Below are 14,192 nucleotides of genomic sequence, written 5' to 3'. Positions count from 1 at the left end.
ATGTTATGACTATTTCATTGTGGATTTGTGTTAATTATGGCATAACAACATGAACGCCTTAGTGTTTATTGTATTTATGTTTGTTCATCATGTAGGCGAAAGCTAAAGGGGCGGCAGTCGAGCGCGCGGATGTATATCAACAAGTATACCGCACCAAAGATGGGGTTGCTATTAGTGCCCATGTGCAAGATAACATGGTAAGCATAATTTGATCGAATTGAATTTTAGTGTATTTTGTGTTTGTAATGATTATGGTGTGTAACATGTTGTTTGGTTCTTGTGGGAAAATAGGATAGGATGGCAACACTTTTGAATGAATAGGCCATACGACTACAAGGAGAGATTGGTAATGGAATCCTCTGGTCCAACGACGACATGCATGCTCAGGTGATGGGTCATCCAGAGCGCCCAGAACATGTACGTGGGGTAGGTTTTGGAATCACCCCATCAGGAAAAAGTGGCACAAACTATTCACAATTTACCTCGACTCTGTCGTCAAGCAGAACTCACCAAAGGATGTCAAAGTTGGAGACGAGTCATGAAGAGCTTAGGGAGCAACTAGCTTAATCTAGGGAGGAACTAGCGAAGCATAGGGAGGAAGTAGCTCAATCTGAGGCAAGGCATAGGGAGGAACTAGCTCAATCTGAGGCAAGGCACCAAGCACAAATGGCCGAAATGATGACACCGATGAGAGGCATGTTTGAGCAACTTAGCCAGGGGATGCGTGATATAGGTCCTTCTCAGGTACTTAGCGAAACACTACTTTTTGCAATGCATTGTTATGTGATATTAATACGATGCCTTTAATATATTTTAGGGTGGCAATGCTTCATGGGAATGATGGGAATGGAATTGTGAATCCTAAGGTAAAACAAAATTTCTCTAAAAATTTCTCTAAAAATAGTAGCCTACATATATACATATCATGTTATGATGGATAAACTATGAACCTCAGTAGTCAATACAGGAGGAAAGAAAACTTTCTGCTAGTGAATATGTTATAAAATCTCATAATGCAATTGTATTATTGTAATATAAGTTGATTCAAGATGCATTTCAAAGGTGTATGATATAGTGACTACTCTAGAGTATCACATTCTTATTTGCCACCTGAAACATGAAGAACACAGTTTCTTGGCATATTCACATCTCCATGACTAGACACATGCAAAATACGTAATGTAAAGGAACAAAACAATAGCTCTCATTATCAATGCCAATAATGTATTGCTGAACTTGATTGAATTGGAAGTTTTGACTAGATTGTTTTAACGAATAGTTGAATTATTGCTTAGTCTTCCTCTCATGTTACTCTTTGTATTGTTTTTTTAATCCAAATGAGCTCTCCCTATTTCTAATTATCTAGGTACATAGTCTTGCACCTATCATATATAATCTCTTTCACTTTTCCCTTTCATTTTGGCATTTGAAAAGCCAAATCACTCTATAATTAGGTAAAAAATAATGCCAAATAATGTCTCGTTCCCTCATAACATTATTCTGCCAAATTGCTCCATTGTGAGGCCTTTTGATACAAATGTGCATCTAAGCATTGCCGAATTACAATTTTGAATTCATGTTTAGAGTATTATGTATTGCAAGCAAAAATTTGGCAAATTTAACTTAACAAAGAATAATTTGTGCAGTTTTACCATGAAGTGGACAAGAAAGCCTTTCCGATCAAAATGGAAGCAAATGAAACTGAGGACATTCTAAGCATGTTGTAAACACAAACGTTTGTATATATATTTTTGTTAACACAAAACATTAGTGATGTTGCTGCTTGCTACCTGTGGCTGTTTGAGGGCAGTTTAGAATGTAAAAAAATCCTTCTTGTATATTTTTTGTGATGTACAAAATTTGTATATATCTTTTGCCGCGTTTTGTGTTAGGAACTTGTGATTTGTTGGGAACTTGTTTATGGAACTTGTGATGTTGGAATGTAACAGGAAGTTGTGATAGCAGGGCGTAGTGATGTTGGGAAATTGTATATAGCAGGAAGTTGTGATAACAGGGAAAAAATAAAAAAATAAAAAAAAAAAATAAAAACCTATAATCGTGTTTTAAAAACGCAGCAATAGGTTGTCCCAATGTAGCTGAAAAAGGGATCCATAGCCGCGTTTTTTTACAAACGCAGCTATAGGTCTGAACTATAACCACGGTTAGAAACACAGCTCAAACCTGGCCAATAGCTATGTTTTTGAAAACCGCGGCTACAAGCCAACTTTGAGCTACGTTTAAAATGCGACGATAGACTCTTTTTACAACTACATTGGAACAACCTATAGCCGCGTTTTTCAAAAACACAGCTATAGGCCTAAGTCCTATAGTCGTGGTTAAAAAAACACGGCTATAGACCCCTTTTTTTGTAGTCCCTCCCCCCACCCCCCCAAAAAAAAAAAAACTTAAAAAAAAAATTTTAAAAAAACCTAAAATGAAAAAATGATTGTCATTAGGTCAGATGGTTTTGAAAAAAAAACACACACAATGGAGGTTTTCGTATACATAACTTAGATTTCCTTCATTCAGGACGGAAGTTTATGGACAAAGGATAGGAACTCTTGAATTGGAAATGAGTTTTTATCACAAAAAATCGATTTTATACTTATGTATATTGTTGTATTACGTACATACATATTATGACAGGTACCTTAAACTCCCTGAATTAATTAATAGGCAAGAATAACTTCAAAATAAAGGAATAAAAAAGAGTTAAACTAGAGAATTGATAAGAAGACCAAATATAATTTAATTAAAATTTGTTTAATGTTGTGTTTGAGTTAAAGTTAAGAAGACCAAACATAAAGTAATTAGAACCTCTTTTTTTTTCTTTTTCTTTTTTTGAGATAGTTTTAATCTATAGCATCTGCTCTTGATGATAGTTCTTTTATCATCAGACTAAGACACTAATCAATTTTTGTTGTAGGTGAAAATTGAACCTTAGATCTGTTAATCAACTATTAGAACTAATTTAGCTAGAATAGATAAAATGTAATTTAATTATTTGTTTGGTATTTTGTTGAAATCTAATTGATTTCAAGTGACATTAAACAATTTAGTAATTGGAGAATTATCCAACACCCCAATTCACTTTTAGACAAAGCCCTTAAAGGAAAATACTTTCCCAATGGTTATAGAACCGCCCATCTTGGTCACTCAATTATTCTTAAAACTTGAAAAAGGGAATCAAAACATCCATGTTGTTTCTGACCTGATTAATAGCTCATCCCATAGTTAGAAGTTTGACACTGTCAGGTCTCTATACTAGCAACCCACTTGCAATGAAACTTTGCACATTCCTCTACCTAACACATAAGGGGGAAGAGACAAAGTCTTGTGGAAACACTCTATCTCTGGAGAATTCCCAGTTAATAAGTTTCCACTTAAGAACTTTATGGCTGATAATCCGATAGGAACAAGATAACTAGACATTCATAGCAGAGTTTGGAGTGTCTTATGGAAAGTGAAGCTACCATTAAAAATCCTCACTTTTATATGGAAACTTCTCCATGATTGTATATTTCCATTAAAACTACCGATCTTAACCAGATCTTGGTGGGTCGATGGCTTGCAAGATGCCAAGATGTATTTTTGAAAACAAAAAGTTGGATCAGGAGAACTTGAACACCTCACAAGCTTTATTTACAACCTTATGGACAATCTGGAATCACAAAAACCAGGTCGTACATGAAGGTAAATGCCCTAATCCCATTGAGATAATACTAACCTCTCAAAATTGGCAATTAATTGTCAAAATTGGAAGCCATAGGGACCGACAGACCAGAAGGAGCAGTTATGCTTTTAAAACATTAAATAAGGAAGGAAGAAAAGATCTTTAGAGGATGCAATAGTAATGGTTTTGGCACCTCACTAACAATAGCCAAGGAAACACAGGTGGGAGCGCTTTTGCAAGCTAAAGAACTGGGCTTTCGTCATATCATAGTGCTCACAAGATGCAAATATGTGGAGCAAGTAAGCAACAATAAAAGAAAACCTTTTTGGCAGGATCTAGCGCTGCTTACAGGCCTAAAATCTTTGCAGCAGTAGGGGATGGAATTTAGCATAATGTTAGTTCCTAGAGTTATTTTGTCTGACGTTGACGATTTGGCCTCTTTAGCTACCAAAAATACCTATCCACTGTAATTGGGTACACCCAGAATTTTGTAATGCTCCATACTAATGTACTTATGGCCCTAATGTATCTGTGATCTTTATGTTATTAATATTATCAAAAAAACTAGGAAACAAGAATCCAAAGGTTGGACTTGTTCTAAAGACACAAATAACCAGTGTTTTTCGAAAAAGAAATGGTACACAAACACTCATTTAGCTCACAATTACGAATTACCCATAGACAAGATGCAAACATCAGTCTGCATGGGCAGTCGGCTTGGTGGAGCTCCCATCCCATTAGAGGCTCAAATGACAAATCAATCAAAAAGTAGGAGAGAGGAGAGAGAAATGATGTGACGGAGGTGGGAGAGAGAAAAAGGAAATTCGGCAATGATATTGCCAAAAATAAAAATATAAAAAATAAATATATATATATATATATATATATATAAATAAATAAACTGAATTGTGGCAACTGAATCAGTGAATTGCTGAAATTTGAGGATTAAAAAAAAAGAAAAAAACTGAACTGTGGCAAGAATAATGCTACGGCCACAAACTACTTTACCATATTTTTACAAACTATTGTTATGGCTAATTTTTTACTGATTCTCATCAAGTCTCACCAGTAACATCACTTTTTTATTTACTAATAATCACTCATCACATCACCAATTTATGAAAGTTTTTGTAAAAAAATTTGTATTTCTAGCATTTTGGCCAAAATGGAGGATTAAAAAAAAAAATCAATTGTGGCAATTGATTTTCCAAAATTTGAGAAAAAAAAAAATGCTACAGCCACACTTTTGGATGAATAAAATAAAATTAATATCCATTCTACCCAATGAAACTTGTAAAAAAATTGTATCTAATAAAAAAGCAAAAAATTATATCTAATAAAAATGCTATAGCCACACCTTTTTTTTTTTTTTACTCCAATTTCGGCAATTCAATAGCCGCAATTGAGTTTTTTTTTTTTTTTTTTTTTAATCCTCCACTTTTGGCAAAATGCTAGAGATACAAACTTTTTACAAAAACTTTCATAAATTCTTGATGTGATAAGTGATTATTGGTAAATAAAAAAGTAATGTTATTGGTGGGCCTTAATGAGAACCAATAAAAATTAGTCATAACAACTGTAGGGACACGATTTTTTTGAGGCCCAATAAGGATGTTGGGCTCACACACGAAAGATCCCTCACAATATGATTTGTAGAGAGTGGGCTTGAAAAGCTTGCCTTTGGTCACGGGGCGATATTCCGGTCTTGATTTTAGAGGATTCGTGCAGAAAAAGAAGTTGGGTTTGATCATTTAAGCCCTACAGCATCGCGTCCTGCGGGGTTGGACTCCTCGGACTTGATCCGAGGATCATTAAGGTCTTACCCCGGTTACCCAACGGTGGGTTTTTTTTCTGTGATGAGCATGTGTTGTTAAGGTGTTTTCACCTATGGAGTCTTTTTTCTGGAGGTCGAATGGAGACCCCCTTTTCCAGATTCACTTACTTTTTCTTTTATACTAGCCTGCGTTCGCTGTCCTTCGTCCATGTGTAGGGTCAACCTTTACAAGACTGATATTTGTCCCATCAGTCTAATCCCAGAATTGTTGGAGATGGTTGATAAAGCTGAAGAATACGGCTCTGTTAGGTGCAGAGTCTTATCTGGGAAGGGTAGTAAGGATAACTTTCCCAAGATATTTTAGATCTCATTTACAAATTTGTTCCTATACCCCTTTTCTCAATGGAGCTTTGGGTCTGCCGAGGACTAAACTGTCCTCGACTGCATCTCCGGGCCATCTTTTGCCTTATATTTTTGAGCTCGGGCCATAACCTTTTTCGGCTTGGGCCTTTGGACTTCCTATGAGCAAGTGGGCCTGACCCATAAATTATTGGGCCCCACAACAACAGTTTGTAAAAATATGGTAAAATAGTTTGTGGTCGTAGCATTACTCTTGCCACAGTTCAGTTTTCTTTTTTTCTTTTTTTTTTTAATCCTCCAATTTCAACAATTCAATTGCCACAATTTGGTTTTTTTTATTTTTTATTTTTGGCAATATCATTATCGAAATTCCTTTTCCTCTCTCGCACATCCGTCACATCATTTCTCTCTCCTCTCTCCTATTTTTTCTCAGAATTTTGGCAACACCAGTGCCAAAATTCCCTTCTCTCCTCATTTTCTAAATAAGTTTAAACAGTACCCATATCACAAATAAACTAAATTTTTTGCAATATTCAACCAAAAGACTTCTAGTATAACTACATGAGGAGTTTTTTGGCTAAATATTGTAAAAAATGAAGTTCATTTGTGATATGGGTTGTGGGGGTCTTTTTTGTGTATTGCGTTAGGTTGGGCTGCCTCCTGCGATAATGGGCCCGAATGTTTCTGAGTAAGGGAGTTGAGACCGGTCCAACTGTAACTCAACTTGGGCTGGCTTGTACACAAACTATGACTCGTCTACCAGGAGTATGCTTACGACAAACAGAACTATTTCAGATGAGTTTTGGCAAGCAGATATAATAATAATAGCAAAACAGAGTACTCTGACTATTTAATAAAAAAGGCTAAGTAATCACAACTTATAAAACATGATTACAATCGTAATAACGTCATTTACATAGAAAGTAAAGGAGAAAGAAAATAATATGAACTAATCGAGAAGGGGCATAGAATCAAGTTTTAAGTTTGGTCCACCGAAGCAAAACCAAAGAAGGGAGAACGCCTCCTCTCAATGCAAGTAATCTCCCAGGAAAAGATCCTGCTGTGGAGATTAATGGCTTTGAGGGAGTCGGACCTATATGGTTATTGCCCAAAAGGAATCCTTGTTACGTTTTGGAAGAGAGCAAGATTTGAAGGGGAAGAGAGGGAAATCGACCTACTAGTGCATGCCCATTGTATTATCTCTCTTTTTTCCTCAATTTCCTCTCTTCTTGCCTCTGTTTTCTCTCTTATCTTTTTCCTTTCTTTCTCATGTTTACTTTTACTCTATTTTCTTTTTACTCCGTGAATACCCTCTATTTTTCGATCCTTTTTTTAAGGCACGGCAAGGGTCCTTTTATAGTGCCTGCCGTAACCAGTTTTTTACCCCTTTGCCCCTTAACCGCCTTTGTCTGGTCTAGGCATACTTGCTGACCACCAAAGGGCTCGTCTATGTGCCACTCGCCCTTGCCCAACAAAAGCAGGTTTGTTTCATTCGTTAGTACACCATAGCACTCTCACCTGCTACGTCATAAATGCTCTCTCTCTCTCTACTCTCAAGGCATGCACCTAGCGGTTCCCCCTTCAACCTTGCTTCTTTTGGGTGGTCTATCATCCCAGCAGGACGTACCTCTCAAAAAGGCTTGGGCAAGAACCATAAAATAGGTCTTTATCCCTCTCCCCAACACCAAACCATACCCCCTTTACCTCTTACCTCTGGCCCATGACCCCACCACGTCCCATATTGGCTGGGTACAGGATGGTGGTGCCTGGGCCATGCACGTGCTTTTCCTTTCAGATATGTCCAAAAGTCTGCCTGCTGCTCATACGTTTGTCGTGATCTAGAGACTCGTCGTCCGTGTTTTTTGACCTCTTATGTGGGCTTTTCTTTTTTTTTGCTCCATTCAAGAGTTGGACTGTGTCTGATGATGGGCCTTACATTTCTTTGGCCCACTCCTTGGTTTTCTTTATTTCCTACAATGTTGTACTGTTATTCCTGCCGTAATAACTTAATCTTACTGGGCCTCTTTTGGATCAGCCGTTTTATTCCTTCTCTCAGTGGCTTGAAATGGCCACTATTTTGCTTTTACTCATAAGCTCCTATGTCCCTTTGGGCTTTCCTTTGGGCATCCACGGCCCGTTTGCTTTCTTTGGGTTTCCTTGGCCCATTTGCTAATTCCACACTCCCATGGGCTTTTTACTAACTTCATTGGACTTCCCTAGCCCAATAACCTTATTCTCATCCTCAAGGTTCATGGGTCTGCCATAAACTCCTTACTCTTTTAGTTTACATCACACTGGGTCTGCGGTGGCCCTTTCTTGCTTTTCTACCTCATACACTGTCCATGGGATGCTATTTCTTTCTTTCTGGGCTTCTTTGAGCCCACTTGCCTCTTCAAGACCTATTTGTTTATTTCTTGAGCCTGTAATCCATTATTCATACTGCTTGAACCTAATGGTTTTTTGCTATCTATTTTGTCAATTCCTTATTGCCCTTATTATTGGGCTTTCTTTCTTTCTGCTTGGGCTCTCACAAATGGCCCTCAACATAGGTACTATTCAAACTTATTTGGGAAAATAAGGAGAGAAGCGATTTCAGCAATGCCATTACTGAAATTCTGAGAAAAAGAAGGAGAGAGGAGAGAAAAATGATGTGATGGATGTGGGAGAGAGGAAAAAGAATTTCATCAATGATATTGCCAAAAATTAAAAAAACAAAAAATTGAATTATTAAAAAAAAAAAAAGAATTGTGGCAAGAGTAATACTATGGCCACAAATTATTTTACCATATTTTTACAAACTATTGTTATGGCCAATTTCTTAATGGTTCTCATTAGTTCCCACCATTAACATCACTTTTTTATTTGCTAATAATCACTCATCACATCAACAGTTTGTGAAAGATTTTGTAAAAAAATTTGTATTTCTAGCATTTTGCCAAAAGTGGATGATTAAAAAAATAAAAAATAAAAAAACCTTGATTATGTAAGATTAATGCCACAACCACACTTTTGGAGTAAAATTATAGAGAAACACACTCTTAGTCATCCAAAAGTGTGGCTATAGCATTAATCTTACCACAATCCTTCTTTCTTTTTTTTTAATCCTTTAATTTCGGCAATTCAATTGCCACAATTGAGGTTTTTTTTTTTTTTTTTTTAAATAAATCCTCCACTTTTGGAAAAATGCTAGAGATACAAACTTTTTTACAAAAACTTTCATAAACGATTGATGTGATAAGTGATTATTGGTAAATAAAAGTGATGTTATTGGTGGGCTCTAATGAGAACTAGTAAGAAATTGGCCATAACAAGAGTTTGTAAAAAATATGGTAAAATAGTGCGTGGCCTTAGAACTACTCTTGGCACAATTAAGTTTTCTTTTTTTCTTTTTTTTTTAATCCTCCAATTTCGGCAATTCAATTGCCACAATTCAATTTTTTTTATTTTTGGCAATATCATTGTCGAAATTATTTTTTCTCTCGACCACATCCATCACATCATTTCCCTCTCCTCTCTCTTACTTTTTCTCAAAATTTTAGCAATACCATTGCCGAAATTCACTTCTCTCCTCATTTTGCCAAATAAGTTTGAACAGTATCCATATCACAAAAAAACTTTATTTTTTACAATATTCAACCGAAAGACTCGCTACATAAGACCTTTCTACATGTCATAAATGTCATATGAATAGTATGAATCTTAGTATAAAATGAGAGATAGCTAATAAATATGAACAATATGAATCTTAGTATAGAAATGAGAGGTAGCTAATAAACTTAGGCCGGTTAACCGATATTTTTAGAGCATTGTTTATTGAACTATCTTAGAAAAGTTTTGATACTTTTTTTTATGGAGATATAAAAAAACTGTAAAATAAAAATAAAAAAATAAAAAATAGTTATATTTTTCTTTTTCCATAAAAAGTTTCTAAAAATATTTTCTAAACAAATACCCTTAAGGTATCCATTAAATTTTTCCATAAACTTATGTGAGAGATAATTGACTACAAGCTTGTTTGGTATAAGTTTCAGCTTTTAGCTTTTAATTTTTATATGTATGGCTTTTTAAAACCTTACTTTTTCTTGTCTTTTCTCACTTTTTCAAATTGTTTTCAAGGTATAAATATACTTTTTTACACTTTTAGCAAAAAGATTTTAGCAAAAAGTTAGATAAACTATTTCTAAATGGATACTACATTTTTTTTTTTTAAGAGAAAAATAATTGACTACATTGATCTTGATAGTTACACTACCTATAGAATTCAAAGAACCTAAAGGAGTATCGATTAGGTTACATATTTGTAATTAAGTGACAACTACATCTAAGTGCCTAGATTAGAGAGATGCAATATCGATGGTTGAATTTCCACCTTGATGTTTGCTACCTAATGATTCCGACGCCCTTATTTGATGAATATGAGTGATACAAAAATTTGTAATTAATGAAAAAAGATTATTTAAATGGAATAGATAAATTATAAATAAAAGTCCAATACAAGTATACCTAAATAATAAATTAGTTTTAAAATTAAAAAAATAAAAATAAAAAGAGAAGGTTTTAATTAGAATTTGACTAAAACTTTATCTCTGTTGACTGTTGGGAAGCTAGCTAGCATATGAGAGCAGCTCCTGGTCATTTTCGAACTTGGCCATGTCTTCTTCATTCATGTTCACCCATGTCTCAATTCCATCACCATCTTTGGTACTTATCATGACTACCTCATTCTTAATAGGAATGCCTGGACAACACACCCAGGTGGGCTTTCCCATACCAAAATCAACTTCATACACAGGAAACCTACACCAACTACTAAAGTTACAGAAGTTTTGGAATTGTTTGTCTTCCTTTCCTAGAAAATCCAAATCTCCACCAGGGCCATCTTGTAGTTTCTTCGAGTACTCAGAATTGATTTCCAAGAAAGCGTTCCTAAGCTGCCTCACTAAAAAATGGTAATCCTTCTCCATCTCAACCGGTATTTCTGCTGTAATCGCAACCCCCCAAAGATTCCCAAAGGAATGCACTGGAAGTTGTGGAACCATCCTCTCTCGCAGGTTCACTGCATGAACTGCTGGTACTTGCTTAGGTTTTGTTGTCCTTGTCCGAGCCATCACCATGAAACGCATCCATATGAATGCTGAAACGACCTCAACGCGTGATGCAACCCTGTCTTCTGGACCAAATGCAGCAGAGGCTTCTCTTTTTAGTGCGGCTATGCTCGATTTGTTGAACACAAACCTTCTGGTCACAATCTTTTCTTTTGAAATATAGGCTTCATTTGGCATGAACCCAGTTATATCTTTTGGGGGAAAATGGATGTGTGCATCAAAAATAGGGCTTATAACTTCACTTTCTCCTCTACATGTGCCGGCCCATGAATTAACAAAATTGACTACAGATGTTCCATCAGCAAGCTTATGTGAGATACACACAGCAATTGCGACTCCACCACACTCAAAAATATTATATTGGACAGCAAGGAGAACTTCCTTTCCAAAATCATTGCAGCTATCAAATGGTAGCAATTGGATTAGATCGTTGCCATTTGGATTGTGTATCGCTTGTGATAACTTGCACAGGACTCGAGCTTGAATATAGTCTACACCCTTGTCGTTACAGTTGATGGAGAATTCTTCATTAATAGGTGTCCAGCTAATGGAAAGAAGTGAGTTAAGGTTTCAGCTAGAGACTCTTTTAGCAAACGAGATCTTTCAAATGGTTCAACATCCACAAATTTCTTAGAATCATAGAACCAAATGATAGGAAAATGAAAGGGAGGTGCAATTTGGTCTATGAAGGAAAGCTTGAACTTCCTAAGGTGATGGGGTGTTGGAGATGATGGCTTAATTATCTCCTTGGAGATTATCTCAACATTCATCACCATCTTGCTTTGTACAACCCCAAATTACAAGGAAAGGAAAAATGTTATGCTTCTCCAGTTCAACTCCATGTAGCCTCATTATATAGAGGAGGAATGACAATTTTAGGTACCTGATTTGGTAATTTTCTTTCGAGAAATATTCCTATTCAGTTTAGTGGCTTGTAATCACAATATTAAGGCTAAATTGCAAACTACACTTCTCAAATTGCAAACTAATTTTTATTGTTGTTATTTTAACTTTTTATTTATTTATTTAAGGGGTTAAGGATTATGTTTGAGGGAACAAAGTTATTTTTAGAGTAATATTATATCTGCAATATTTTCACTATAAATCTTATGTGACAAAATTTTTTTTTTTTTTTTTTTTACAAAATAAAAATTCTACTCTAGTTTAATCTAAGTGTATATGTGTGTGAAACTCCCTCCTAGAGACTTAAACCCTAGCCCTTGCCTCCCACACCCCACAAACACTTATATATACTTGGTGTCAATATTAATTGCAAATTGGAATTAGTAATTGCTTACTAGTTACTATATAGGATTTATTGTAAAAATGTTATAAATGTAGCATTATTCTTATTTTTATTAAACTCAAATTCTGGTGATTCTCAGGTTAAGGCATTACTCTCTTTTTTTTCTTTTTCTTTTTTCTACTTTTTGTTTCGTACAAATCTTTTACTTAGGAAATACTTTCTTTCTGCACAACTACTATGTCCACCAAACTAAGGTTGCCTATTTCTCTAAAGCTTCATCACTTTCATGAAACTTGTCAAGTCAAAAAAATTGGCAAGCATTTATGGCCAAATTGTCATCCATTTTGGCTAAAAGAAAAGAAGCATGAATTTGGTTTGCATGTATAGGTGTTGTTCTTGGCCACCTTCTTTGACAATTCTTTAGACAGGGGTGGGGAATTCAACTGTGATCATGGTGTTCCAAGTCAAGTCTGCTTAGCCCAATTCAAGTATTCAAATTGGTTTAACTAGAATCAAACTCACAACATATAGCATTATGCTAAAACACCAAGGAGTTCTTCTACGTCCACAACAAAATTTTACAACATTTTCACAACAAATTTAGATGTCGACCCATCATTAGTCAAAATAAAAATAAAATAAAATAAAATTTTAGGAAGATTGTTTGAACAATGCTAGGACTATAACTATTTGCACAACTTTGACCACAACTCGCCACATGACTAGTTGTAAGCGGTAGAGAAAAAGTGGTCGTAGTATTTTTCTTTAAGGAATTGTTTGGATATCGCTTATTGCTGAAAACTGAAAACACTGTAGTAAAATAATTTTTAAATGTGTGAATAATACCGTGGGACCCAATTTTAAAGAAAAATTTACTGAAATTCATAATTGCAAATTCTGTGAACAGTGCACAGGACTCACAAAAAAAACGCAGACGCGCGTTTTGTTGCTTTTCATCACAATCCAAACCCAGTCTAACATAATCAAAGCTCATTAGTCTTTACTATAATATTAAATTGTGACTCAATTTGCAGCTCAAAGCAAAAGGTCGTAACCCATCACAATCAAAGACTCAAGGACCTAAGGTTTGGTAGGTAGAAAGGGGAGGAAGATCGAATTAGATAGAAGCATTCAACTTTTGGCAATTGTGTTTGTTGGGAATCAAAGTCAAACACATTCATTCAAAAACCAAAAGAACGAAAAGGGAGGATGTTGCGAGATTCATGTCAAGTCTATTTCTTCAAAACCTTTAAGCGTTAATTGATCCCTTAAAAACAAATCAAATGACTGTGCTTCGATTCTTTACTTTCTTTTTTTTCTTTTTTCTTTTTTAAATTCAAATGACTCTATGTTTGGCTTAAACATTTTTATTTTTTATTTTAATTAAAACTGCTATGTGTGTGAAATTTTGACTGTTTATAGAGTCAGGTTGCCAAAGTTAAGAGTTTGGCACTTTATAAAATTTAAGTATTGTTTAATTACTGCTATTTGGCTCTACCTAAATGATTTGCTGAGGGATTTTTTTTTTTTTTTTGTTTTTGTTTTTTTTCCCTGCTTTAAAGTTTTAACCTGGCAACGCATTAGAAAAATATAGGACATATTATAATAATTTATAGAAAATAATGTTGAGTGGCCGAGGTAGTTTTAACTTTTGTTTCAATGTCTGAGTGTTATTTTCTTAACTTCAAAACAATAATTAGTTTTGTATTTAGAAGAATGCTTGACATAAATTTTGTACATTAAAAGAAAAATTGTCAAAAATTTAATGATTTTTTTTTAAACGGTCAAGTTCAATTTTAACAAATGATTTTTGTCTTTTATTTTATATATATTTTTAATATAAAAATATATATTAGTTTGGATTTTTATATATTAATTTATTTTTAAATTTTTTAGTATATCTTTTATTGTTTAGTGGTGCTTCCTTTTTTCTTTTTTTTAATGCATAGTTTGGCACCTCCAAACGAATAAAGTCATGGCTATCCCTATGAATCATTATTTTGTTAGTATAAAAATGTTAGGCTTTCGAGTGAT

General features: G+C 34.7%; 1 protein-coding gene across 1 annotated transcript; it reads right to left on the bottom strand.

Annotated features, from left to right (window-relative positions):
• Positions 1 to 10,411: 10,411 nt before the first annotated feature.
• Positions 10,412 to 11,688, bottom strand: LOC115990643 (stemmadenine O-acetyltransferase-like). Its single transcript, XM_031114453.1, has 2 exons — positions 11,558 to 11,688; positions 10,412 to 11,456 (listed from the first exon to the last, which is right to left on the bottom strand). Exons 1-2 carry the CDS (start codon positions 11,686 to 11,688, stop codon positions 10,412 to 10,414), a joined length of 1,176 nt encoding a protein of 391 aa, XP_030970313.1.
• Positions 11,689 to 14,192: the final 2,504 nt, after the last annotated feature.

Source organism: Quercus lobata, chromosome 5 (genome assembly GCF_001633185.2).
Source record: "Quercus lobata isolate SW786 chromosome 5, ValleyOak3.0 Primary Assembly, whole genome shotgun sequence".
NCBI lineage: Eukaryota > Viridiplantae > Streptophyta > Magnoliopsida > Fagales > Fagaceae > Quercus > Quercus lobata.
This window is presented reverse-complemented; position numbering and strand designations above follow the sequence as displayed.

Coding starts and splice junctions, on each gene's coding strand:
- LOC115990643 (XM_031114453.1), bottom strand. CDS start 11,688: ATGGTGATGAATGTTGAGATAATCTCCAAGGAGATAATTAAGCCATCA. Junction 11,457..11,557: donor TTTCATTTTCCTATCATTTG/GTTCTATGATTC, acceptor TCTTTCCATTAG/CTGGACACCTATTAATGAAG.